The following is a 27,556-nucleotide window of genomic DNA, read 5'->3' as shown; positions in this document are numbered from 1 at the left end:
GGGGCTTGTGTGACACTTATGTGGAGGAGGGGTTATATATGACACCTAAGTGGAGGACAGGTTCTATGTGACACCTGAGTGGAGGCTGGGTTCTACATGATACCTAAGTGGGTGAGGGGCTCTATGTGACATCTATGTGATCTGTGTGACACCTGAGTGGAGGAGGGACTCTATATGACACCTGAGTGGAGGACAGGTTCTATGTAATACCTGAGTGGAGCACGGGTTCTATGTGACACCTGAGTGGAGGAGGGGCTTGTGTGACACCTGAGTGGAGGAGGGACTCTATATGACACCTGAGTGGAGCACGGGTTCTATGTGACACCTGAGTGGAGGAGGGACTCTATGTGACATATATGTGATCTGTGTGACAGCTTTGTGGAGGAGGGGCTCTGTGTGACCCCTAAGTAGAGAAAAAGGTCTTTACTCTCAGTGGGGTGGTGTATAGCTGTGGTATGAACCTCAGAATGCTTTTCAGCCTCAATCATCCCATGAAGAGCAGCCACAGCCAGGGAGATGATGGACATCCTCATGGGGACTCCCTTCCTTGTGCCTCCTCATCCCTATAGACTCTCAATCAAGACTGCACATCCCACACTAATTCTGATTCAGTTTCAAACTCTAATAGGTAATGTGACAATCCTGAAAGTTAAAGAAGTCCCTCACCAAAGGGAGAATCCCAAACCTAAACCATGTGATGACCCTCAAGGTCCCCTAAAGCTGAGTCCACTCCAATCCTTAGAGAAGGCCTTGAAGACTTTCACCACTGCACCCCACAAACTGGCCCCCCATTACCAGAAAGTCTACAAGGTCTTCATGGACACTAAAGGGTTCCTGTTTCTAACTCTCCAAAACCTGGAAACTTCCTAGTTGGATATTTGACCATCACCACTTGACCAAGCAAAGACATTCAAGTCAATAGATCAAACCATCCTTGCCACCATGATTCAAAACAAATATGGTGTAATGGTCTAAACTACAAAGAGATTGCTCAGAATTTTACAATGGAATAAATTTTTCTCTATGAGAAATTCACTTCCTTTTCCACTATTCAACAAGGAAGTGTAACCCTCCTTCACAGACTGGGTGGCTCTGTGACTCTCCCTCCTCTGAGGTGGTCCATCTCCGCCTTGAAACCACTCCAAGGCTGAGAAGTCTGTCCTCCCCACCCACTTCCCTTCTCTCATGTCATTCATTCATTAATTCCTTTCAACTTTGGTGGAAAGAGCACAAAATTCAGTCCTTAACCCTCCCTCTGAGTCCTTTATGACACTCGGGAAACCATTTGAGCATCAGTTTTACCATCTGAAAAGGGAAAGATGTGAACCGACATCAAAGGATCTGGGCAGGAATGGGTGATCCCCAACAAAGGGGACAATGGAGAGGCTGACCCAGGGAATGGGGCACACAGTACAAGGAGCTAAGGCTGCCAGAGGGACCAGACCTGTGCCAGGGCCCTGGGAGCAATGACCCCCATGAGCAGGCTGGGAGGGTCTGGGGTCCTGGTGCCATTCTGAGATGCCAGCTACCAGTGGGGAAGAAAGTGGGCACAGGTGGGCTCTCCTTGCAGAACCCACTCAACAGGACCTGGGCTGAGCCTCCGCGCACCCACACAGTCAGACCCACACACCCAAGCCGCCCTGCACACCCAAGCCGCCCTGGCCCAGGCTCTCTGCCATCCACCGGCTCTCCTGCGTCTGCCCGAGGCGTGCACTCCCACGGTCCATGTCCATTTACTTGCTGCCTGGCACAGGGCCTGGCACACAGTAGACCTTCACCGAATGTGCAAACGAATGAATGAAAGCCTACCATGTACAAGGCCCTGGGGGCCAGAGGGAGCCCCGAAGCGAGGATGATGGAGTGAGGCAGATGATGGATGGGTGATGGCCAGGTCCACAGTGAGATGAGATGCTGTGCTCAGGATGAGGCCAGGTGGAGGTGATGAGAGCCCGAGGTGACCGGCCCACGGGGAAGGATGGGCCAGGACCCAGGACTTGCGGCGTACAGTGAAGCAGTGCTGGGTGAGGGGAGCCAGGACAAGGGCACCCGTGGGGACAGACATGCATGAGATGGACCCCCAATACTAGAGGTGGGTGCAGGAGGAATCCAGGCCCCACAGACTGGCCTAGAAATCTCTGAGGCTCAAGATGGGACCTGGAGTGCCAGCTAACACCCCTGCCCACCTGCATTAACAGAATACCCATCTTGTACAAAGCTCAGAGAACCACTACCAAGCTGAGAAACTTGCCAGTGAGGAACAGTGGATGCCCTAGAGTGGGGGCATTCCCCAGGAAGGAATTTTGAAAAGCTACCTAATCCCCCCTTCCCCCAGCCCACTTTTAAATTGGCAACAAAGCTTTCACGTCAAGCTTACAGAGTTGCAATGATGTGACTTCCTGGGTATCACATAATATTTATGTGAGATATATATATATATATATAAAATACGTAAATGTAGATATGTATCTGTCAAAAGCACAGAGCTCATTGGATTCATCCACTCTCAACCTCACTGGCAAATCAATCAGACAAAACAGACTTTCATCAGCAAAAGTCTGGCGTTTTTAGCACCTTCAATCCAGACCAACGCAACCCTAAGCGCTGCAAAGACAAACACCACCCTTCTGGATTCTGAATCTCGGGTAGACGCATCCCCCAGATGAGGAGGGGAGGGCGCACCTGGGACAACCAGGTGGGAACTGACCTGGACGGAGCAGCCTCTGGGCTGAGTGCCGTGGGGTTGCAGGCATCGTCCAGGTCTGAGGCTCTGTCGAGGCTGCAGTGCCGTGGCCAACATCTGGGTCCAGAGGTCCTGGCCAGCGCCCGTGGGTGGCAGACGCCCCAGGCAGTGGCGAGGGAGGCTGAGCAGGCTGCAGAGACTGGGCAGCACCCAACATGTCCAGCTCAACACCCTATCCCTCCATCCAGGAGGTGGCTGGACAAATACTGTGAGCTGCTGGGGAAACTGGGTTCTCGGGGCTGGCCGGGAGGAACTGATCAGAGTCCCAGGTGGGGAGGGAGGAACTGGGGGGCTGCAGGCAGGGGAGGCCCCACTCGGGAACACTGGGCACAGCTGGTAAGAGGGGGCGTCAACAGCTCTTGGGGGCAAGATTGCCAAGGAGAGGCCTTGCGGTGGGCGGGGTGGGGGAGGTGCGGACAGGGAAGGGTAAGGGGTGAGGACAGAGGATGCCACTCTCCTGCTCATGGTGGCAGAACTGGATGACAGATGGGCTGGTGGGAAGCTACAGGGGGCTTGTGGCAGGGGGTACTGCAGAGAGTGGGTCTGCGGGGGATCCGGATGTGGAGTTCAGATTCAGGGCATCTGAGGTTAGGGAGAGACCCACGGTCTCTCATTTCCAGTCACTCTCCACCGTCTCTCTCACTCTCTCACACACACATGCACACACACATTTGCACACATGCACACACCCATGCACACACAGGCAGGATCAAACACATCCATCCCCCAACCGAGGCTAGGGCCCCCCTGCACCGTGAGCACCATCCCCCGGGGTCGGGAGAGCACTTGAGCCTAACCTGGGGCAGCCACCCAAGCACCTATCCAGTGCTGGGGGCAGTGCAGGAGCTGGGGTGAAGGGGTGCAGACTGATCTCTGAGTCAGGGATTTCAGGTGGCAGAAACCTTCAGAAACAGCCCCCTTGCAGGTGGCATGAGTCTGGGCTGCATGGGGAGTGTTGGCTAAGACCCTTTGAGGTCACATCCAGTTCTAAAGAGGCAAGTTCCAGCTTGGGTCATTAACCCCAGATGACCAGGCAGGGGTGCCCTGGGGGCTTTGCTTCTAGCAGCGTGGCCCAATTCCTGGGCACCGAGGCCCCGGCCAGAGTATCTCAGAAAAGACCTCTTCTGGGCCCAGCGCCCTATGGACACGTGAGTATCTGTCTCTGAGCCCTAAGGTCTCCCCTGTGACGTGGGGGGCCCAAGGGGTACCCAGCCCCAACAGGCACACATCCATCCACTCCTGCCACCATCAACCAACACCAAGCAGACAGATAAAGTGCTTTGTGAAGTGCAGGTATATAGGTAACGATCCACAACGCCCTGCCAGCCCCCTCCCGGCCCACCCACACCCACTCCCAGGGCCACTTGGAGCCCAGAGAAGCTCTGGCCTTGGAGGCCCCACAGCCGCGGGGAGGCGGCGGACTATGGGCTTCTGGCAAGTACCAGCTATCAAATCAGCCTGATAGAGGTCTCCCTGGGTGGGGCTCCCCCTCCTCCGCCGATCACTTGAGTAACACTTGGCTGGAATTGGGTCTGACTCTGGACCAGTTGGCTGCTGTCTTGCCCCTCACTGCCCTGCCCATTTGTCCTTCCAACCCGCCTCCGCCCACCCACGAGTGGGCCGGGCCTCTGTAGAGTCTTTGCCGCTCCCGGGACTGACTTCCCTGAAGGCTCAACTTGAGTGCAGGGTGCAGGGCTGAGAGTAAGAGGCCAAACTTTCTCCTGAGAAGTGCTGGGGAGTCGGGGGTCTCCTGCCTCCCACTGGCCTGTGTGGGGGACACCCCTCCACGTGAAGGGGGCTTGAGAGAAAGCTTTCTGAAGGCTGCCAGCCCCTGTCTTACCCCAGCCCCCCGGCTTCCCAGCCGCCAGGGCCTCCCAGGTGGCACTAGTGGTAAAGAGCCCCCCTGCCAATGCAGGACACTTAAGAGACCCGAATTCAATCCCTGGGTCAGGAAGATCCCCCGGTGGAGTCCATGGCAGCCCTCTGCAGTATTCTTGCCTGGAGAATCCCATGGACAGTGGAGCCTGGTGGGCTAGGGTCCACAGGGTCACAGAGAGTCTGACACGACTACAGTGACTTAGCACACACATAGGGTTGCCACAGAACATAGAGGATGCCCAGGTCAACTTGAATTTAGGGAACAAGATGATGGCCGCCAGCGTGGATTAGAAGGGAAGGTTATAGTCATCTGGGGGAAAATGGCAGCCCAGGGCATCTTCTGCGTTATTGCTTCCTCTAAGAGCAGAGCTGGCAGTATCCACGAAATCTGGGGCACGAGCCGACCCCTCCTGGGAAGGAAGAAGGCCGTGATTTTCATCTCCCTCAGGGATTGCCTGCCTCCTCGCGGTGAATCCATTTCACCAAGTGGTCACTACTCACTAAGCAAAACGGGGGCTCCCATCAGAGAACATCCCTCCAAAACGGAGGAGGACAGAGTGACTGACGGGGGAACTAAAGCCCCACGGGACAGTCAGAGACAAATGGTGGCTGAGCCTGGCTCCCTAGATCCCCAGAAGGGGGTCTTCCTGTCCCATCACTCCATCCCGCCGAGCAGCCTCACTCCCTCTGGCCTGGTCTTCCAGTGCGGTGCTGGGCTGGGATCCTGGAGCACGGGTACCATCGCGGTCAACCTGCCCGAGGAGACAGGAGGTGTGGCGCCAAGTCTTCCCACTCCTGCTCTCTTGATGGGTGTCTGTGGGCAATCCGCTCAGCCTTCCGGTCTCTTCCTGAATCTCAGAACAGTCAGAGGCAGTCTGTTGTCTGGAAGATTTGACCTCCAGAGAGAGAGGTCTGGTCTAAATGGACATCGAGTAACCAATCTGTCTCTCAGCCTCAGTGTTTCCATCTGTAAAATGGGAGCTGACTGGGAGACCACCATGGACCATCCAGGCCTGACCAAAGGGGAGCCCTCTACACTGAGACCACAGCAGCAACAGCACCTGGAATTTAGTCTTTTGCACTTGGAGGGCAGGGACTGAATCAAATCTGTCTCTTCTCCCAGAGTCTCAGCACAATACTTAGCACTGTCCAGAAAACCTTTGACAGCTCGACAGCCTTCCTGGGAGGGGCTGCATCATCATCTCCGACCTGCGTCAAGTCTGGAGGCTCTGCCCCTGGTCCAGAAGCTCCCTCTGTCCTTATTTCCACTACCGCCGATCGACTTTGAGCCTTGCTTCCTGCAGCTGATGATGTCACAGAGCAACTTCACATTTTTTTCACAAACATTATGAGCCCGCTGGCACACCCGTTTCACATTTGGCTTAAGAGACTGTTGTGCGGACTTCTAGGAAATCAGCAAGGAGTGATTCTAATAATTGCCTGTTCTTGGAAATCTAAAATAACTTGGCCCAATGACAGTGGGTGGTGGGGCAGTCCTCTAAGACAACATTTCTCCTCCACTCCAACCCAGGTCTTGAGTTCCAATTACTCATAAAAGAAGCTCTTGTGTGCACAGTTCCAGATTCGAATGAATTTCCAGGAAACATCACCAAAACGATGTTGGCATCGTTAGGATGTGTTTTTCAAGAATGCATGCTAGCTGCTCCCTGTTCCTGCAGACTCCAACTGCAGAAAATAAGTCAGTTTCTAGGATATATCATTGTAGCTATGTCTGAATGGCATAAATGATGATATCAGATTCTCAGAACCTCCCAGTCTACAGATTCTAAAGTCAGCACATGCAGAATAACACTCAGCATTCTCTTCCCGCAATGTTGACACTTTTCATCACTTCGACTGTGTCATCCCACGACGTTCTTAGGGTTTCTGAGCAAGGCAGTGTTTTTGCCCTCATTCCATTCATTGCCACCTCTCTTTGGTTTAGTGGACACACTGAGGTCAAGCCAGCGTCCAAGGGATCCCGGCGACCATCCAGGCACTGAGGGCAAGGTCCCAGCTCAAAACACAGAGGCACGTGCCACCATCAAGGCCCCGTGTTGTCTGGGGCCTCCTCTGCTGCCCACGCCATCTTCACCACCCATGGCGATGGTCTGGCCCCCTCGCAGCCCCAGCCTCAATAATAAGCTTCCGTTGCTGGAAATAGGCAACCAGATCTGACCAGCCCCAAGGTCTCGGCTGCACGCTGGACTGGCTAGTGGGCGTTTAGCACTTTTCCCCGGGAGAGGAGCTAAGTCAGGGAAACAAGCTTGGGTTACATTCCAGGGTCTGGCCAACTTGGCAGTCCCGTGGGTCAAGTCTGGTGCGCAGCCAGCCATGAGTCCAGCACGACTGAACAGCACTTTGCTGCACACTCAGGGGCGGGCTTCGGCAGCAGGGCCCACCCACGATCCATGACTTCTGTGGCCAGGCTCGTCCTCTCCTCCTCCTCCGGCCAGCAGTGCCTGCTGCTCCTCTCTCCTTACGCATCTGGAACCCAGCTTCCTACGGGATGCAAAGGCTACCTCCGGCATAGCTAGTGAGGAGTCTGCAGGCCACACGTGGAAAGCAGAGTCCCCTCTGTCACCTCCAGTCCAGCCAAACCTTGGCCACACCAAGTCCTGCCCAGGCAAGCCCACGGCCTTGAGACTTTCTCAGTTCCTCCTGTCTGAGCTTTATCAGAAGCTGGAGCTAGGGTCTCAGTTCTGAAATATCAAGGTGGCCCCCATTCTGGATCCCCAAGGTTCACTGGAGGCCAGAGCTGGAGTCTCAGTGCTGGAACATAGAGGGGGGCCATTCATCACAGACAATCTGAAGTTCTTCAGAGGCTGGAGCTGGGGTCTCGGCTCTAGACATCACAGGGGCCCTCACTCTGGATGACCAAGGTTCACAGGAGGCCAGAGATGAGGTCTCAGCTCTGGAACATCAAAGAGGTCCCTCATCACGGACAGCTGAGCTTCATCGGAGGGTGGAGCTGGGAGTCTCAGCTCTAGAACACCAAAGGGACCTTCCTTCTGGATGTGTGAGCTTCATCCTCGGGCGGAGCTGGGCTCTCAGCTCTGGAACATCAAGGGGACCTTCCTTCTGGATGTGTGAGCTTCATCCTCGGGCGGAGCTGGGCTCTCAGCTCTGGAACATCAAGGGGACCTTCCTGATGGATGTGTGAGCTGGGACTCTGCCCACTACAAGCAAGACTCTCCTGGACTCTCAGCTTTCCCTTGCCCGGGCATGGACTCATCTGGTGGGCACATTTAGCGGCGGTCTTCTACTCATCTCAGTGTTGCCTGGACTGTCCACATCCCCTTCAGGGACTGGGGTCAAGCCTCCTTGGCTGAGATACGGCCATGGTCCAGAGGTGGTGCTTTCTCTCTGCAAAGGGGCCACTCTCAGCCCTGCGCAGTCATGGTCGGACTTGCTTGTAGTTCTCTTGAGGCACTTCCCTATGAGGAGGGGAGGGGAGGGGGAGGCAAAGGAGGACGGAGAAGAGGGAGAAATGGGCAAGGAGGAGATGGCGGAGCTGGTGGTGGCTCTGGCGCTGACAGCGGCGGTGCTGGTGGTTTTGGCGTTGACGGAGGCAGTGGCAGTGTGGTCGGCCTCTCTTTCCTGCTGGCTGAGTGTCCAGATCCTCTGCTCCAGCGAAGCCAAGTGTGCTGCCCCAGGATTCCTCGTGGGCTCAGGTCCGAAGCTCCCTAGCACTTGTTCCCCTCTGTCCCCATTTGGCTCCAGCCATATACTGCTGGTCAATGGTCTGACCTTCCTGAGCTGAGCCACGGGGGTGCAGGGGGTGCCTCCCTGCCAGAGGGCAGGGACTGCAACTCAGGAGCTACTTTTTCGGGCCCTTGAGACCTGCTCAGAAGCCAACTGGTGGGATGAATGTTGGCCCTGGGTCACAGCCCGGCTGGACCGCATGGCAGTCCACTCACCATCGGTTTAAGCATTATGACTGTTCTACCAGGCCCCCTGCCAGGGCCCTGGGGATGTGTGAGAAATGGGAGGAAGAATCACAGGCCTGGAGCGGCACCTCCGGGGCTCCAGGGACCTGCACAGACTTCCTCCATCTCCTGTCTACATGCCTTTCTGGAAAGAAACCTGGCATCCTAAAACCAGCAGAAGAAGGGGACCAGCCCAGGTTAGTTCATCCCAACATGCATCTGCCTCAGGAGCCCAGCAGGCCAGCTTTGCTTCTGGGCCTCCCATCGCCCCCGAGTGCCCGACAGGCAGGGGACAGGTGGCTTCCTGGGACCCGAGCTGGCTCCCCCACCCCCCCATCACACGGGCCCAAGGTGACGGGAAGCCCCCAGCCAGACAGCGTCCCGACATTCACCCCTCCTCAGATTAGTAGCACATCCATCGCTGTTTTTGTTAAGACAAGAAACATTTATTGAGAGCACAATGGGCCGTGCCAAGCCCCGCCCCCGCCACCGGGGGAGGGTGCTTTCCGACCCTGGCACAGGCTCCTCACAACAGCCCTGTGAGGTAGGTGTCTGAGCCCATTTCTCAGATGTGGACAGCAAGGCCCGGCGCTCCCCCAAGTCTCAGGGTTCATGAGGGGCGGGGAGGGGGTCCGGCCCGCGTGTCTGACACTCAGATCAGTGAAGTCCATCAGTCAGAGGGAGAGGAGGCAGGGAGGACACGCCCCTCTCACAAGGGGGTCGGCCCCGGTCCAGAGTCTTTAGGTCCAGCCTGTCCCGTGGGAAGGTGTGCAGGCGTCCCCTGTGGCTGTGGAGGCTGAGAGAGACAGGCGCAGATGAAGGCCATCGCTCCCGGGCTCACAGGCCGACAAGAGTTCTTAAGCACACAGGCAGACAGGAGGCGAGGGGCAGACACATTGAGGAGAAGGGATGCTCGGGGCCTGGACCACACAGGGACAGGGGAGCACCCAGCCACAAGCTCTTGCCCTCCACCTGGCACCCTTCACATCACCCCTTCCCTGGTCTCCTCCTCCTGTAAGCTCCAGAAGCATCACATGCTCCTGCACCAGTAACTCCAATGGTCCTCACCTAACCAACCAAAATCTAGATCTCTTGGCCTTGGGAGAAACCACCCCAGCTCTCCTGTCCAAGCCGTTACCAATTAGACCAGGGCATTTTCTAAACTACCAGCTTCCTCCCCATCTGAAAGAGGAAGTGTCAGTCACTCAGTCGTGTCTGACTCTTTGCAAACTCATGGACTGTAGCTTGCCAGGTTCCTCTGTCCATAGGATTCTCCAGGCAAGAATACTGGAGTGGATTGCCATGCTCTTCTCCAGGGGATCTTCCCGACCCAGGGATCAAGCCCGGTTCTCCTGCACTGCAGGCAGATTCATTACCATCTGAGCCCCCTGGGAACCTACTCCTCCTTTGGGGGTTTCTGAAAATTCTCCCTGATTCTGCCTACCTGGACCTCAGTCCCCTCCCCTCTGAACCTGTTACATCTCTCCATTGAAGAGCAAAGCTTCCTGTCCCTCACTGCGTCCCCTAGGCTGGCCGGTGCTCCCCTGACACCCTCCACCCCGCCCGGCAGTTTCTGGGGCCACCATAGTTCCAGAAAGCACAGGGTTTCTGTGATCAGGACCCACAGGCGGCAGGGCGCTGTGGCCAACCTCAAACCGGAGGCCAGGTAACAAAGCACTGATTTTCACATAAACAACCTCCTCGAACCCGACAATAACCACGCCAGGCAGACGTGACTATTTTCAGATTACAGGTGAACAAACCCATCCAGGCCACACACACATAGGTGCTTAGATAGCTTTGAATGTCAGACCTTGATTCTTGGGACCAGTGTACGGGGCCCATCGAGACAGGTTAGCCAGCAGCCCCTGAGCAGACACTGCCGTTATGTACCCATTCTACAGAGACGGGACCAGGCTTGGGGTGGTTCAAGTAACCCCTCAGGGCCACTGCACTGGCAAATGGTGCTGCCACCACCAGAACTCCAGCGGGTAAGATGACCATGCCCCCCGAGCCCCAGTGTGGGGAGACAAGAGAGAATGGAAGAAAGGAATCAAGGTCTGGGATCCAATCCCCACTCATTTGCTGGGTGACCAGGCGGCATCTCAGACCAGGCATGTACCTTACAGGCGAAGGCGGATGGTCACCAATGGTAAGGACAAAGACTTCTCAGGTCAAAGACCTCCCCTCCCCCAGAGTGAGGGCTCCTGAGACCCAGAGTGGGCAAGGGCGTGGCCAGAACACCTCTGCCACCGGGGACCTGCCAAACGCCACATTAGCAACGCCGCCTGGACCACCTTCTGCGTAACACAAGGAACCGAATTCAATACTCTGTGATAACATATAGGGGGAAAGAATATGAAAACAGACTATACATGTAACACCAAGTCACGTGGCTGTACAGAAGAAAATAACACAGTATCAACCATGTGCCAACAACATTTTTTAAAAATCACTTGGACCACAACACATAGGAGTACATTTTTTTAGCCCAAATAAAGTTTTATTCTAGATATAAACATTTCCAGAAACAGTCACAAGACAGCTATTTGCATCCAGAAGTTTCCCCAGGGTGAGCCCCCACTTCAGACAGAGACCCTCAGGGTCTGCCCTGGAGAGTCTTTGCCAAGGAACACCCTCTTTCCTCTTACAGATGCATGCATAGTCAATGTGTCCATCGGCCAACAATCAATTCAGCTTTTCACATCCACTAAAACCCCGCTTGCCCATCAGTGACCATCTATTAAGCGCCTACTACACAGGCAGCAGGACCATCAGGGTCAGAGAAGCCTAAGTTTCAGAGTCAGGGACAGGGGTCTGAGAACCCTGACCCTGACTCGAAACCCTAACCCTCACTGAGAACCCTGACTCTGAATTGAAACCCTAACCCTCACTGAGCCTCAGCTTTCTCCCCGCCCTCTGGAGACGGGGACCCAGGCCTGCCCTGCTCAGGAGGACAAGGCCCTGAAAACACTCCTCACCCCTGGGCACACAGGCCTGAGGACTGTCCAGGAGCAGACACCTACACACAGACTCACAGTCCCCTGGGAGGAGGGCCCTAGCCACCTGTCTCTACGTGGGGATCCCCTCGGGAGCTTCCAAAAAGTTCTCAAGGACACAGGGTGGCCACGTGTGGACACAGCCCACTGAGGCTGTGAAAGCCAGAGGCCAAATGAGGGGGCCAGGGAGGTTTCTGCAGGGGGAGGGGCCAGAGGAGACCCCCGACTCCAGCCCACCTGGAATGGAATCTGGGGGTGTTCTGCAGAACCCTGCTGTCCGCATGTGAGACAAGGGCCAAGAAAGGAATTCCATGGACTTGTGGAGACCCCTGGATCCACAATGACACCAAGGGGAGGTCTCCTGAGCAGGAAGAGGGGCAATATCTAATTCGGCCAAGTTTCCAGGTCCCACTGAAGCTCCACGGGGGCACTGCTAGGCACGTGGTGGGGACAGGGACACATTGGGGCACATTTGGGCTGGCAGAGACCAGCCGCGGAACCGGGAGGGTTTGCTTTGACTGAGTTTGGGAGAGCACCCTCTGGCTTTTCATGGAAGACTGTTCAATCCTGGCTTGGACACAACTCGCTCGTCTGTTAAATGGGCCCGCATGCCAATTGAGCAGGAGCCTTTCCCCTAAAGGGCAGAAGAGGGCGTTTTAGTCCCTAAGATGTTACCCAGAAACCCCTCGTTGGGCTCTGTCTACACTGTCCTTGCTCCTCCCCACTAACAAATACCCTCGGGGGACTCACAAAAGTCACTCCACAGACCTGGCAGGAACAGTCACCTGCGCGTGACAAACAGCCATCCAGGGTGGGAGGGCGGGCAGAGGAAAGGAGCCTCTGAGGAAGGAGAGGAGCCATCACTCATTAACTGAGCCAATATTTACTCTGGACCTGCATCACTGAACACTCTCAGGCCACTTGACCTCTGTCTCACATGTCCCAGTGACTGTCGGAAATACAATCTTATTATAAGGTCAAGACCAACTTTTTATTCATTTAGAACTAGCAAAAGCTTCCCTGCTCCCTTCCAGACAGCACCCAACACATGATCACTTTCAGTGACAGCCAGCATTTAATGAACGCTGTTAGAGTTCACCCAACCTGAGCTCTCACAACAACCCTGTGAGGTAAGCTTTCCGGTGACCCACGGCTTAGAAAAAAGGAGACCAAAAGAAGACCGACGGTCAGAGCGCAGTGCCTTGACCGACGGTGCACGGTTAGTTACACGTTAGCCAGATTCTCATTTCTAACACAGAACATCGACTCGTTCATTGGACAGCGGAAGTGCCACCAAGTGACATCTGAAACCAGAGTCCTGGTTTTCGAACAACATATATCATACAAAGGTCCGTAAGATACAGTAACTGGTTAACAGGTTAATCAGGAGCGGAGGACAGTCTCTTAGTCAAGGTTACAAACGATCGCTGCTTACACTGGGTTACAGTTGTGTTATTCGACCATCTACTCATCCATCCTTCCGACAGGAATGGAAGGTGACCCCTACCACTGGCCTGGTACTGTGTTAGGCACCCAGGCGGCTGAAATTTGAGCCCAAATGTCGAGAAGGGGAAGAGGGGACATTGGGCGGTGGGGGGTGGGGAGGTGGGGGGTAGTGTCTTTGACAACTGGTGCCTAATATTTTGCGGGGAGGATACTGCTGGGAGGGGTCTCTTATGGAGGGTAAGTGCCGCCCACAGGCCAGACACAGTGGTAGGCAAGATACAACCTATTCCAGAGGTGGGTGTGAACGCGTACCCCAGGGGTCCAGGACAGTGCCCAGAGCGATCCCCATTCCCCAGCCTAACCCTAACCCCCAAATTACTCCTACCTACCTTTCGAATGCCATACGAATTCAGCATTCGGTCCCATAATACCCACTGTGTGCTTGCTAGAAAGATTGCCCACTAAGCTGCCCCAATCAGGCTGCCCCTCATGGCCGGTCACCCCACCACCCACCGCCTACTCCCGGGGGCACGCGCACCACCCTACAGGATCACAGTTCAAAACCCTGGTTACAGCAGATCCTCACAACAGCCCTGCGAGGTGGGTGCCATGCTCTGCCCAGCAGGCAGAACTTGGCTGTGCCCATGAGTTTAAACCACATGCTTGTCCAGCTCCAGGGTCCTGGCTTTGTCCATTATACCTACTGTCTAAGGCAGTAAGTCAAACGCAGAATTCCCAGGAGAGCCCCCGAGATCTAAGGTGGGAAGCCCTGCCTGGCTGGGAACCTGGATCGCGGATGCATCCCGGGTTTGCCAAGTGCCAGGCGGCCTGGATGCCCAGTTGTCCCAACAGATTGTTCTATGCAGACCTCACAGGGGGGTATGACCCTCACCATCCAAACCAGCAATTATCTCCCCCAATTTTCTCTCAATAGAGCCCAGAATGAACCAATCTCCAAGGGACAGGAAGGACTCTGAAACTCGCCCTTTGTGCAAGATGAGGGTGTCCTAATGACTCAAAATCCTGCTCATGGCCAGAATCGGCTGTTTGTCTCAGACTCCCCCCCCACTCCAGCTATCATTCTGGCCTCTTGAGACTCTGGGCTATGATTTCTGAGCACCCAGGGAACACAGCTTGCTGATTACTAATCAACCCACTTTGCGGAGGAACGAAGTTGGAGAGGGCAATCAAAATTTCGACAGAACTCTGGCAGAGGGGTGGGCACGCCGAATCAAGGATCCCGCCTTGTGGCTAGCCCCCAGCAAACACGCTCATCTTTTCTTTCGAGAGGGGGTGTCGGAATGCAACCTTGTGACCCAGCTCTAGTATAGCACCAGCTGACCTTTTCGAATGTTTGCGGGCTGGGAGTGGAGTGAATGGAGGGATGGAAGGATGAGTTACAACCGCTGTCATCTGGTAGAGGAAGCGGAGAGGCTGAGGGCAAAGCTCATGGCAGGGACCATGCACCAGGCAAGGTGGCCTGGGGGTGGGGGGCACATCTCCACTCACGGGTGGGGACGGGGGACACCCTGGGCCCCTGGGCCCTGGATCCCTCGCAGTGTGTGATGCATGGGAACGCGCCATGGGGAAGGAAGCCGTGTGGGTGATGTGGCAGATGACATCCAGCTGGGACATGCTCAGAGCAGTGACCCCGGAGGAAGAAGCCACAAGTAAGGGCGTTCACTTCATAACCACAGCCCATGGCGCTACACAGCCTGCCCACAAGGAAAAGGTTTGCTTTCAGGAAAGGGAAAGGCCAAAGCACCAGGTCAAGAGGCCAAATGCAATGGATGGACGGATGGATGGATGGATGGATGGATGGATCCAAGTAATGTTGGGAATCGTCACTGGCCTCCCAAACATGTGGGTGAGAAATTCTGACACAGGCAAACAGCGCTCAGTGCTATAGTAGACGGTCTATAGTATAGTAGACGGGTCTTCCCTCGACTGCAAGCAGAAGGTATTCTGGAAAGCAGGGCCGAGCCTTGTTGGGTCACATGCCCTTCCCGAATGGCCATGATGACTTCTGAGACCTGGCTACCCCTGGGGTGAACCATGAGGGAAGCCCAAGGAGAATATGGGGCCCATTCTACTCCTTGGCTCGTGGAATTGAGTTGCCCCATTTCTGAAGGCAGATTCACTATCTGACCTAATCTGACATATTTAATTAAACCCCAAAGACCACCATGGAGGCCAACGGGACAGTGGCTCACACATCAGAGGGCACTAGGAACATGAAGGGCAGCAGACCGCCTCAGCTGATTGCCCTGAGAGGTGGCAAGTGGTGACCCAAGGGGTTGTCTTCCTCAAAGTGAAATGGGGGTGGGGGGTGGAGGCAGGAAGGCCACCATGTAACTATTCAAGATGGCGGCACAGTTGTCTGGACCTTGGAGGGTCAAAGAGATTCCTGTACCACAAGAGTTACAGAGGGTGATTTGAGAGTTTATAAATCATAAATGCACAAACCCACCCAGGAGAAGACACCTTAAATGTCACTGGGCTGCCAAAGGGAGAATATCATCCCAATGCACATTTTCCAGGAAGAGTCAAAGAGACCTGAAGCGTCATCTAGGCCAACCCCACTCCTACTGATTGAATCTCCTTGAAGCTACCCTCATCGAGTATCTGTCTGTCCTGTCCCTTGAATGACTCCAGGGATGAAGGGCTCACTACATCCCAAGGACCCTCATTCCATCCTTGGCCAGTCTTATCACAAAGCCATGATCCAGCGGACTTGGACAAACAGTTCACAGAAGATGCAATTTTTTTTAACAAACACAGTAAAAAGTTCAACCGTCATTCGTCATCAAAGCAGTGCAAGTTAAAATGACAGAAAAACACTTTTTAACAGAGATAAATTAGCAACAACTTAACAAAATGCTAATACATCACTGGACATCATAAAATGCTACAAGCCTTCTGAAATTAGTAGTCATACAAAAATTCCTGGCCTTTTCTCAAGAAACTCAACACAGAAAATTCATTTGTTCATTCACCACTCCATGTACTCATCCATTCTCCCATCCTCTCTTCCAACAGCCAACCAGGCACTCACTCACATCTTCATCCACCCTTCTATCCTCTCATCTAACATTTAGTATCTACAACATTACAAGCATTAGAGATACAAAGATCACTGCAACAAGCTCTTTGCCCTCAAGGGTTCACAGCCTAGCAGGAGAAATTGACATACCACAAAGCAAAGATCACTTCTAGGTGTGGGAAAATAATTCATAAGAATGAAAAAAAGGGGGGTGTGCTAAGTTATTAGCTGTGGCATAATTTGTAACATTAAAAAAGATGAATTTTGCATAGCAAGAGTAATAATAGTAGGTTGATGTGGTGAATGACTGACACAGCCACTCAATGAGACACAAGGCAGCCAGGGAGGTGATGAAGTGTATGGACGAAAGAAAAATGTTGACAGCGGAATATGGAAAAGGTGGGATGCAAAAATTAAAAAAAAAAAAAAGTGTATGTGGTGAAGAATAGCAACTGGGTTTAAAAAAATGGGTGCTCGTTTTAAAAAATTAGATGTCCATTAAAAAAATAGTGTGCAGAATAAACAGAATCTGAAGGGGAGAAATAAAGATGATTGATATGTCAAATGATGCGTGATCTGCTCCAGCTCATGTGCTATCCACACCATTTACAGTAAGATCACAACAGGGCCTCTGGCCCATCTGCCCCAGACGCCCAGCCTCTGCCCTCCATCCTCTGGCAGGCCAGCCCCAAGGCCAACCTCCCTGAGTTGGGAGTCATACAGAAATCCAAGGAGACTTGTAGCTCCTGGTACCATCAAGGGAAGGATTTGTGCAAGGGGTGCATGCAAAGGTCAAAGTCAACAGACAAAATTTGTTCTTTCTTTGAAAAGGGAAAAGAAGCACGCACTTGAGACAGGCCGTGATCAGAGAGGAGCGCTGAAACCCAACCTTGGACCTCGTGGGTCGGGCACGGACAGAACCAGATGGGGGCCCATGTGGAACTTCCACCCCTGGCTTCTGCAGCCCTGGCAGTCCTGGGCTGAAACCCAGCATCCCAGAACTGGAGACCTTCAGAAACCCTGACCCAGGGACCCTCAGGTCCCCAGCATTCCTAGGACAGAACTCACCCGATCCCAACCCACCCTCCCCCCGGGACATTCCCCCACTGGCCTATTTCCACCCACATGACCCTGGACAGCCCCTTGGTCCCCGGGAGGAGGCCCCCCTCCTTAGGGGTCTGCTTCTGTTCCTGCCCATCTCCTCTGCGAACTGGGCTGTGATCCCCTCCCATTCTACACCTAACACTTTCTCTGTCTTCTAACCCTCAGCTGCCTTTTAAAACAACCACACTCGGGTTCTTCAAAAAGACCCTCCCAGGCTCTTCCTGCCCCAAGCTCCTCCAACCCCCACTCCGGCCCATGCGATGACGCCTGGGGTGGTTGGGGGGCTCTTTGGGGACCCTTCCCTGAGTACCTGTCTTTGGGGTTAAGAAGTGCGCCACCCCCCACCCCAGGCTTCAGGCAGAACCCGGGCCCCCAGATTCCAAAAGAGAAGACAGCAGAGCCCTGAAGCCCCAGAGCCACCTCAGGCCCACAAAGCTCTGCTCACATGGCCCGGACACATGGCACTGGAGGCAGGGAAGGGTAGCTCCTGACACGTGACTCTGCTTCCTCCATCTCCTAAAGGCCGCCTGCGTCCACTCAGGGCCCGCGCTAAGAGCGCAGAGGTTGCCCCTGGGCCCCCTGGCTCCCTCCCTGCACCCTGTCTGTAGCCGTGGCTTCTGCTTCTCCGCCTCCCTGCCACCCGACATCTGAACACCCTGGGGCATCGCTGGGCTGGACTAGAACCACCGACCCCACCCCTCGCCACCCCACCCCGACCACTCCCTGTCCCCACCCAGGGCCCAAAGTCACTCCTAGCGGGATAGCCAGCCCTCAGCCCTGCCCACCAGGCAACGCTCCAGCCCCGCCTCCACCAGACTCCACCCCCGGGGCTCCCCGCACTCCCAGCCACGAATCCTGGGTCCAGCCAACTGGGCTCCTCACGTTCAGGGCACTGGTTAGGAATCCAATTTTTTTTTATTTTTTTTTTAATGTCCCAGACTGGAATCGAGAAGTCAAGAGGGACTTTGATCCTTGGATTGATAGACAGACACAGGCACACCACAGACAGGTGCACAAATCCTACCAATACAGAGAAAAAAAGACTACACAGAACCAGGGAGTCCCTGGGATTCGAAATTATCAGTACAAACAGCCCCAGCGAGGGGCAGGGCGGGGGCAGGGCGGGAGGAGAGAAGACGCGTTCAACAACACACCATGCAAAGGCCATTTTTTTTTTTTTTTTGCCAAAATACAGAGAGTACATCGCAAAACAATTGAGAAGGTAGCAAGGCCTTGAAACGGGCTCTGGGGATGCCAGGGGGAAGGGGGCGGGGTCCTGGGACCACTTCTGCCAACCCTGGGCTGAGATGCACCTGCCCCAGGACACCCCGAGTTGGGAACGGACGGCAGCCCACCCACGGAAGACCCCGCTGGAGGGCTCCTGGACATGTTTCAGAAAGCTGCGGGAACAAGGTTTCTGTGATGAGGCCGTGCCGGCCCCCTTCCCGCCCGCCTCTCCCCTGCACAGGTCCTGGAGTTGAGGGGGGCCCCCCACCCCGCCCCAGGACAGCACAGCGGGCCCTGGAGGCAGGGGGCACCCCTACCAGGACAACGCTCCACCCAGGGCCCCTTGCTCCCTGACCCTCTGCTGCCCCCTGGCGGGAAAAGCCTCCCCCACAGGTGACCCATGCCCAGGGAGGGGCCAGGACATCCACCTGGCCCAACACCCCCTGTTCCCGCAACCTTCTGCAGGCACCTGGGGCCTGAGCCCTTCTGCCTCTCCCGGGCTCTAGACGGGGCACTGCCAACAGGCAGGGCAGCATTTGCCCCCACGATCCACCCAAGCAGGGAGTCGATGCCATTCCACGTCTACACATGGGGAAAACGGAACGAGAGCAATGAGGTGAAATGGCCCCCACAGCCAGGATGTGACAGGGGCCCTCCAGGCAAGGGCCCCCCTGGGCCAGCCCCTCCCCGCCAGGGAATGCGTGTCACAAGCACACCGCATGCCAAGGGCCACCCACTCCATCCAGCTGCTGGGAACCCAGGGGCCCAAACAGGAAGCCTTCCCTCCCTCTCTTCCTTCATTTCCCTTCTTCCTTTGCCTTCTTTCCTTCCTTCCTTCCATGCATCCATTTCTTCCATTCATTCACTCATCCATTTAGATTTGATGCCTTTACCTACTGACTTCAACAGCATGACTTTAATCATAGCCTTTGGTTCATGAAGGTCTCCCTTCTTATTTGTTTACACATTATTTCCATTTCTGCTTTCTTATTTCTCTCATGCTTACTTTCATTCCTTCATTTTTACAAACTCAGGTGAAGAAGGATGAGTCAGGATCCCACATGCAACACCCCTGGTCCAAGCAACACCATTTCATTCATTCACTCATGCAGTCTCGCATTTGCCCTGCCTTTCATTCTTATCCTGGCTTATCCTGGGAAATGATTATAGCGGTCAAAACTCCACGTGCAAAATAACCATCATCAGCCCACGTGCTTACCTGCCTTTGCAGTCTTTCTTCCTCGCCACTAGTCACCTTTTACATTTTGCTATTTATTCTTCTATTTATGGACCTCCATTGCCTATATTTTATGATATAAAGATAATAAAAGGCTGGGGGTGCAGCCTTGTCTTGGGGCTGGATGTTTGGTCTATTTTTCATTTATTCTCGGAAAGGTGCAATACTTTTATCTATTTAAGGAATCGTATGTAAACTAATTATCGTTCCTGTTCAGACAACCTCTCTTAATGAACCATTTATCACTTTGGTGGTTGGTTTACCGTCTTTCTTTTCTCTCTTTTTTTTGCTGCTGCTTCTTTTTTAATCTCTCCATCCTCCTTTGCCCTAGAAAAGGGGACTGGATGACCTTATCCATCATTAGGATTGATGAACACCTCACCCCTATTCCTAACAGACCCTTCTCTCCAACACACCCACATCTTCACTCCTTTCTGCTGGGTCCCCCACCTTTCTCTTTCACTTAAGTTTCGTTTTGCCCCATTTCTTTCTCTGCTTCTCTTTCAGTCTTAGGAACCTCAGGTGTGCGGGGTGAGGTGAGCGACCATCCCATGGACCGCCTCAGGCATTCCCATCAGGAACTCAGGCATTCGTGGGTCCATTCATTCTTTCTGTCACTCTTTTATTGCAATATTTATTCTTTCACTTATGGGCCTCAGGTGCACAGAATGGGATCACCTAGCATCTGTGGTTCCTGGAGCCTTCTCGGCACCAGTCCACGTAGGGCCCCTTTGGTTCATTAATTCCTTGCACTGGTGATTTGCGGGAGGACTTATTTCACTCTCTCAGGAGCCCAGTTTTGAATCACTCACGATTCCTGGTGCATGGTGCCTTCTCATCTTTTTGTTCTAGCATGGCCTTCTCTCTCGTAATTTATGTACATATTTATTTATTCATTCAATATGTTTTTATGGCTAATATCCATCTTGTCTTAATTGTCTATGCCCCTCCTCTGTCCTCACTGGCTCTTTTGGCAATTCTTCGATTCTCAAGAGCCTCAGGTGCAGAGACTAATTCATCTAAGTCCCCTTCCTCATTCATTCATTCATTCACACAGCCATCCCCTTATTTATTCTTTCTTTCTGATGAACTTCAGCTTTTACTAGTTTTTATATTTAGTGAATAATATGTTTATTAAGTACTTATCCAGGAACTGCCTTTTTTCTTCCATCCGTCTATTTTCATTTCTTCTCCCATATCTTTCTTTCTCCCCATCTCCCCTTCAATTTTTCAAACTCCTTTCCTTGCCTTCTTGTGGAATGCGTGTGTTTATTCCTTCAGGCTTCTATTTACGTATTGTTCTTTTTACTATTTATCAACTCGGGCCAGACATCTGAATGAATGTGGATGATCTGTGCTAAACCAGGCCCCTCTCACACACTTCACTGACATACTTATTATCTTTTTTACTTCTTTATAAAAACTTTTTATTTTTTTCCCTCCCATCTTAATTAATTATTCTTTTCCACCAGTCTTTCAGGCTTTTTTCTTACTGCCTGTCTTTCTTTTGGAGATTGGGCACCAGGAAGTGGCTGAACCCTAACACGCCTCGCAACATCAGCCTCACTGGTCACTGCAATTTTTTTTTTTCTCAGTCATTCATGCATTCATGTGCCCATTCAGGCTTCCTATCTCTTTGATAATGGTTTTTACACTTCTAGATGGCAGGGTACCTAATTGGATACATGATAATATACAAGCAATGGGTCCTCCCCTCCCTAGCCTCTCTGAGGTCCTCCCTTACTTATTTCGGCTTTGACCTGCCTCCTGGTTGGGTGGGTGGTGACCCCTCTCAGAAGCCCAGATGTGAATTCACCCATGCGCATGGTTCACGCCCCTCACATTCCTATTCCTAGAATACCTCTCTCTTATATACGCATTTATCTATTAGTACATTCCTTTTTCTCTTTGCATTTCTAATCTGACTTCTGCTTGTCGTTTCTTTCCCATTTTCAGTTTCACTGTTTCTCTCTTTTACTCTCTCTCTTTCTTGTATTCTTTGGAGCTCAGGTGCCACGACCTGATGGAGCCTAATGTCACCTGCAAACAGCACCCCCGGGCCCTTCAGCTCCGCCTCTCAGTCAGTCTTTCCCTCTGGCTTTCCTTCCTTCACACCATTCTTCCTTCCTGCTTTTGTTTTTCTTTTTATTAGGTATTTACTCCTCTACTAATGGAGAGCGTGCTCAGATTTTGACCCATTCTGACCCACAGTTTGGATTCCTAGCCTCGCCTTCTTCCGAGGACCTACTCACTTATCACCTTTTTTATCCTCTCTCTTTCATTGCAACTTTGCACGTCTCCTCCTTTCTCGCTTGTCTTCTTTCATCGTCCTGGAGCTTTGGTGTGACCACGGCCTCTCCCCCTCCTCACTGCATGCTGTCTCTGTCTCTTTAGATGCTCGCTCACTCGTTTATTGAGATATTTATTGTTTTTTGATAGTCCTGTGGCTTTCAGGGTCGGACTAACCACAGCCCTCGAGTCATGACCGTCTGTTGCTCAACTGCTAGCACTGCCTGCTTTTGTATGTTTATCCATTCACCCACTAATATTTTTCTGGACTTCACACCCGTTACTTTTTCTTCCACATTTCTAGATTTTTATTTAGATATTTTATTCTCCTTTTTAATCCTTTCATGGAACAGACCTCAGTTCGCAGGACTGGATGACTCAAAACCCTTTCTGCCATGCTCCCTTCTGGATCCAGGTATGTCCACTGCTCACTCATCCTCCCCTTCATTTTTTTCTCTCTTTTTTTTTTTTAACTTTCATTTCAGTCTTTATTCATGTGTGCCCAGAATTAGAAAACTTTGGGTTAAAGTTAAATCTCATCTCTGGTTCCCTGGGTCTTTTTTCATTTTTAACTATTCTTTGAGCTCTTCCTCTAGTGTTTTCTCTTTTTTTCTACTGCCAAGAGCACGTATTTGGATTAATCCTAATGCTTGGCTTATAATAACCTGACATAGTCCTCCTTATGGGGAGTATTTTTCTCACCTCCTAATTTTAAAAGTTACCTTATTTTTTACATATTAATTTGCATCTTTCCATTTTCCTTGCCGCTTTCAATCCCTGGTACCCTCTCTCCCATCTGTTCACTTTGATGGGCTTCACCTTCCCAGCCTCAGCCCTGGTTTACACGTCCAGACTCCTCATTCTCTCTTTCTGTCATGTAGGTGTTTCTTCTTTTATGGACAAGCGATAGGTGCTATGCATTTGAATTGCTTGTGTGCCTTAGTCCAGGATAACCGGATACCGGTTTCTGCATGGCCCTATTTACATACTGATTCCATGCTTCATCGACCTATCTATTGATCTGTGATATATCCAGCTGGATCTCATTCAGGGTACACTCCTTTACACTATTTATTCGTTTATTCATTCTCTCGTGCCTGCATTCATTTATTCATCCACTCGCTTCTTTGGATCAGGTAACAGAGCCCAGCAAAACGCCTTCCCAACCAGAACAGTAGGGCATTCACAGTACTCTGACCTCCCACCCGCTCTCATCCTGCTGAGCACCAAGGAGCACAGAACCCACAGTCCTTGACACGTAAGCATGGCAGATGCAGGCACAGGCAGAACACGCGTTAGAGCAGCCAGACCCCCACCCCGGGGCCCACACCCTGTGCACACAGGGGTCGGGCTCCCCAGGCCCGCTGGTGGGGCAGGCGCTTCCCCAAGGACCCCTGTGAATGGTCATCCCTATGAGAAACCTGTTTCAAGACCCAAGAGTACACAGAGACACACATGGTATATACAACCTCCCTGGTGGGAGACGACGGACAGAGTTCATCTGAAAGCAGACGGCTTTGTCTATAGTCACACACACAAAAATATATTTTGGCCTTTCAAGGCAAATAAAAAAGGAACTACCCATCATTATTGCTAAGCGTCCCAGTCCCAAACAATAAAAAGCTTGAAGAGGTTTGGCCCGAAGCTTTGAAGACAGAAAGTCTGTCCATTGGGACATTTCAAGGGGGGAGGCAAGCGAAGATTATTGGAGCTCGGAGACGGCTTCAGAGGCTGGTGCCACTGCCTGCGTTTTCTCCTTGGCCCATCGAAGGGCCCCCCAGCTAGGCCACTTCCATCCTAGTTTGCCCTGCCACACAAGAGCCAAAGTGGGGCTCGGTCATGAAAGGGCCATTGACTTCCTTTGTGAAAGAGGAGCAATTCTGTGGGGGTCTGGCACTTGAGGCCACCTGTAGAATCCCTTTGCCACAGAGATGCCATGAGGAGGGTGGGGGTGCGCCTCTGAACGCAAGCCCGCAAGGTCCACACTCAGCTTGGCTCCCTGGGCACCCCCTTCTGGGCGGGGACCTCCGACCAGTGCTCACCCATCCCTCCCCACGAGGCTGTCGGGGCGGCACCCGCCTCCATCGGTGACCAGCCTCACATGTGCCCCCCACACCCCCAACAACTTACGATTGTGGGGCTAGAGGGTGCTGGGGTGGCGGGTTCGAGGTCCTGGACCACGGAGGATTCCAGATGATGGCTTCGGCTGGAACGAGAAAGCACCGGGTCACTCAGAGAATCTCACCCAACGGAAGCAGAGGCGCCCCAACTTCAAGGGTGGAACTGATGAAATCAAGCCTTTCTCTCCTCTTTACACTCACTCACGAGCGCTCTCACCTGCCAAGCTCCCCCTCTCCCAGCTCCAGGTATATCTGGAGCTGACGGGGGCTGGCGTGGACATGACCCCAAGGCCCTCAGGGTGGGCTGTTGCCACCCGTGCTGCCAGACGCTGTCTCACAGAACCCAGAGGCTCGGAGTCACTGCGTGAGTGACAGCTGGAGCTGGACACACTCAAAGGCTGCATAGAAGGCTTCCTGGAAGCGCATTCTACCAGGAAGAAGGGCGCTGCGGGCACAGCTGAACCAGGGTCAGCGTGTGCAGGGTAGCATGCGCATGATGAGGGGCGAGGGCAGCGGGCCCTGGCTGAGACTAGGGAAGTACGCTGAGGACCACGCCAGGGTTGTGGGGTCCTGAATAAGCAGCATGTCCTAAAACCACGAGATGGAAGATGAAGGGACAGGGCTGCCCGGACAGACGGCTTCACCTGAACAATTTACCCACAAGTTTTCACCAGCCCCATATAAGAAGCCCTGACCAGGCTTGTCAAATCTTTGACATCAAGTATTTGCCTTAAAGTTTAAAAAGAACGAGCTGACCAGTGATAGACACGTGTCATTATACATCTGTCAAAACCCACAGACTGTAGGATACAAAGAACAATAGAAACCATGGATTTCAGTTAACAGCTACATTCTCAAGGTCAGCTCATCCATGGCAACGAGTGCGCCACGCTGATGCCAGATGTTGACCTCGGGGGAAACGGGGGTCGGGGGCAGGTGACGAGCATGCTCTATATTTGCCATTCACTTTTTCTATAAATCTAAAACTGCTCAGAAAAAAAAAAAAAAAAGGTGAGTCATTTTCTAAAAATATGTTAAGGGAGTTGATGTTGAACATATACCCAGGAGGCTCTGGTAGGTAAGTGTGGCCAACAGGTGGTCTGTGATGACTAAGGGGGGTTTGGTGTGTTTTTTGTTTTTTGTTTTTTATACTGAAGCACAGTTGATGTTTACAATATTGTGTTAGTTTCAAGTGTACAGCAAAGTGACTCAGTGATGCAAATACATGTATCTATTCTTTTCCAGATTCTTTTCCATGATAGGTTATCACAGGGTATTCAATAGAGTTCTCTTGTGCTACACAGAAGGTCCCTATTAATTCTTTTATCTGATGACTGAGGTTTGATCGGCACTGTAAGGTGAGGAGGGAGCCAAATCAAGGCAAGAATGAGAAATTAAAACTTGAGAAAAGGAAGAAAGAACAAGGAGAGTCCAGTAGCCCTCCAAGGAAACCCAAGGAAGGAAGAGGTCCTCTCCAAGCCCCCTGCCCTGACTTAAGCCATCTGGGTACTTCAACCCCCTTGCCCATGGTTCACTCACTGGGGTGCCCAAGACTTGGCCAGGGCCCCAGGGGGCTCACCTCTTGCTTCCAAGCCTCCTGAGAATTCCTCCCCTGACCTTGAGCTTCCCAAACACTCTATTCCCCTGACTGGTTGATTTTATAAGCAAAAAACAGGAAGTCTTTTTAAAAAACCAGAGTTAATCAAGCAGTCATCAGCCCATGGGTGACCAGGGTACACTGGTTATCTAAGGGCGCTCTGGGCCGTATTGCGGACCCCCCACTCCGGGAGAGTTTCCAGCCCTTCCTCAGAGACCCATGAGCACCCAGGGGTGGCCCTGTCACCATCTCCACAGTCCTAAGAGCATGGCCGGGCTCTAGACCCGGAACACACGGCAAGACCACAGTCACCGCCCTTTCCCACAGGCCAAAGAGGTAGGAAAGGGCTCTGCTATGTCTTTCCGCTTTGGTTCTCTTTGGTGTCTTTTAATAGGACTGGGGAAATCAGAAGCAGCTCAGGGCACCTGGGTTTTTTTTCCTGCTTATTTCCCCAGGGACCCCGGGAGCCCTCAGAGTTTCCTGGTTGTTCGTACTCAACTTTCGGGCAGACCCCCGGGCTGCGACTAAAGACGTTGCCCCGGCAAAGTCATGCCTTGGTTTCTGAGCTCCGTGTGTCCCAGCCCTGCGACCGTGGTGATGGATCAGCCCTGCGGTGCTGGGCTGCAATCGTGACAGATGAAGACATTGCAGAGATGAGTCAGTGTCTGGAACCAGAGGAAAACACGAGCTTCCTTTTAGGGTCCAGAGGAACAATTGTCGCAAGCAACGTTGATCGGAGAACTCATAAACGCACGTGCTGCGCTCAGGATGCATGCAGGAAGCCCTGCTGACTACACCAAAATCATCCTCCAGAGCGTACGAGGCTTAGAAAACCCTAGCTCTGCTTCTCAGGAAATGTTTTCTTTTTCTTTTTACTGAAGTATGGTTGATTAGCAACACTGCTACTTCCTGCAGTACAGCAAAGTGATACATATATTTACGTTCTTTTCTTAATATTGTTTCCCACTACGGTTTATCATAGGATATTTTTTTTTTAATCGGAGGATACCTGCTTTACAATGTTGTGTTAGTTTCTGCTGTTCAATATCATCAATTAGCTACATGTATACTGCCTCTCAAGATTTTTAAAGTTCCTCGATTCTAGGGGCAAATGGGACCTCCTTGATCTGGCATGTCTGGTACAAATCATTTGTGGATCACTCATAATTACATATGTGTGTGTGTGTGTGTATATATATATATGAGACTGACTTGTGTTGTAGGGCAGAAACCAACGCAACACTGAAGAGCAATTTTCCTCTAATTAAAAAATAGATTTAAAGAAATAAAATTTTTAAAGAATTTTTCCTACTGTAATATATTTCTCCCCCCAAACCTTTTACTATTTACTAATCAATCTACTTTTCTTCTATACAATAAATACTGTATTGAAATTGAAAAAAATACATATATATCATTTGTGGGTGTTGAGTGCAGGGGAAAGATGGAAAAGGACGATTTTTTCATAAAATGTTGATTCTCAGAAATAGAAGCCCGCAGTTTATCCAACAGTCATCAGCCTCGCCCTCCTACCTGTTGAGGAGAGACCACCCCCTCACAACTTTCCCCAACAGATGCAAGCTCTTGGCGGACCTCATTTCCTGTACCTTTGTGAAGGCCAGGGCCCTGAACATTACGGGCTCATTTATGAAAATAGGAGAGGTAATTGGGACAGCTTTTGAAATCACGTCCCCCCCGCACCAACCTCTCACCGGCCCCCATCAGTCCTCTAATTTTAGTCGGCCAGGGAATGGGGGCTGTTTACATACGCCTCTTCCTGGAATTTCACTCTTTGCTTCAGGAGTGGGCAATTAGAGAGAATTAAGGCCTATTTGGCGTATGTTTACCGTTAATGGATAGAGTGGCAGAGGCACTTGGGAAGGCAGGCTGCCGGTCTAATTGAAGCTGGCAATTTCCCGATCCCTCATTTCAGCTCGCAGGTATTGT

General features: G+C 52.3%; 1 protein-coding gene across 8 annotated transcripts in view; it reads right to left on the bottom strand.

Moving 5' to 3' along the window:
- Positions 1-8,969: 8,969 nt before the first annotated feature.
- LOC109575307 (WAS/WASL-interacting protein family member 2-like) overlaps positions 8,970-27,556 on the bottom strand; it is a 35,213-nt gene continuing 16,626 nt past the window's right edge. For 6 of the 8 annotated variants that reach the window (XR_011562710.1, XR_011562711.1, XR_011562712.1 and 3 more), the window contains 2 exons: positions 24,023-24,098; positions 8,970-9,343 (listed from right to left, as the gene is read on the bottom strand). Coding sequence is in view for 4 of the 8 variants with exons in the window: in XM_019983290.2 (XP_019838849.2) it covers positions 9,257-9,343; positions 24,023-24,098 (163 nt within the window). In the remaining 4 variants the exon portion in view is untranslated. Of the gene's footprint in view, positions 9,344-11,024; positions 23,700-24,022; positions 24,099-27,556 lie in introns of those variants that run through there. The other 2 variants (XM_019983291.2, XM_070775739.1) reach the window with 1 other exon arrangement.

The sequence above is a fragment of the Bos indicus genome, chromosome 21 (assembly GCF_029378745.1).
Source record: "Bos indicus isolate NIAB-ARS_2022 breed Sahiwal x Tharparkar chromosome 21, NIAB-ARS_B.indTharparkar_mat_pri_1.0, whole genome shotgun sequence".
Taxonomy (NCBI): Eukaryota; Metazoa; Chordata; class Mammalia; order Artiodactyla; family Bovidae; genus Bos; species Bos indicus.
The sequence above is the reverse complement of the archived record's forward strand: the minus strand, read 5'-3'. Positions and strand labels throughout refer to the sequence as shown.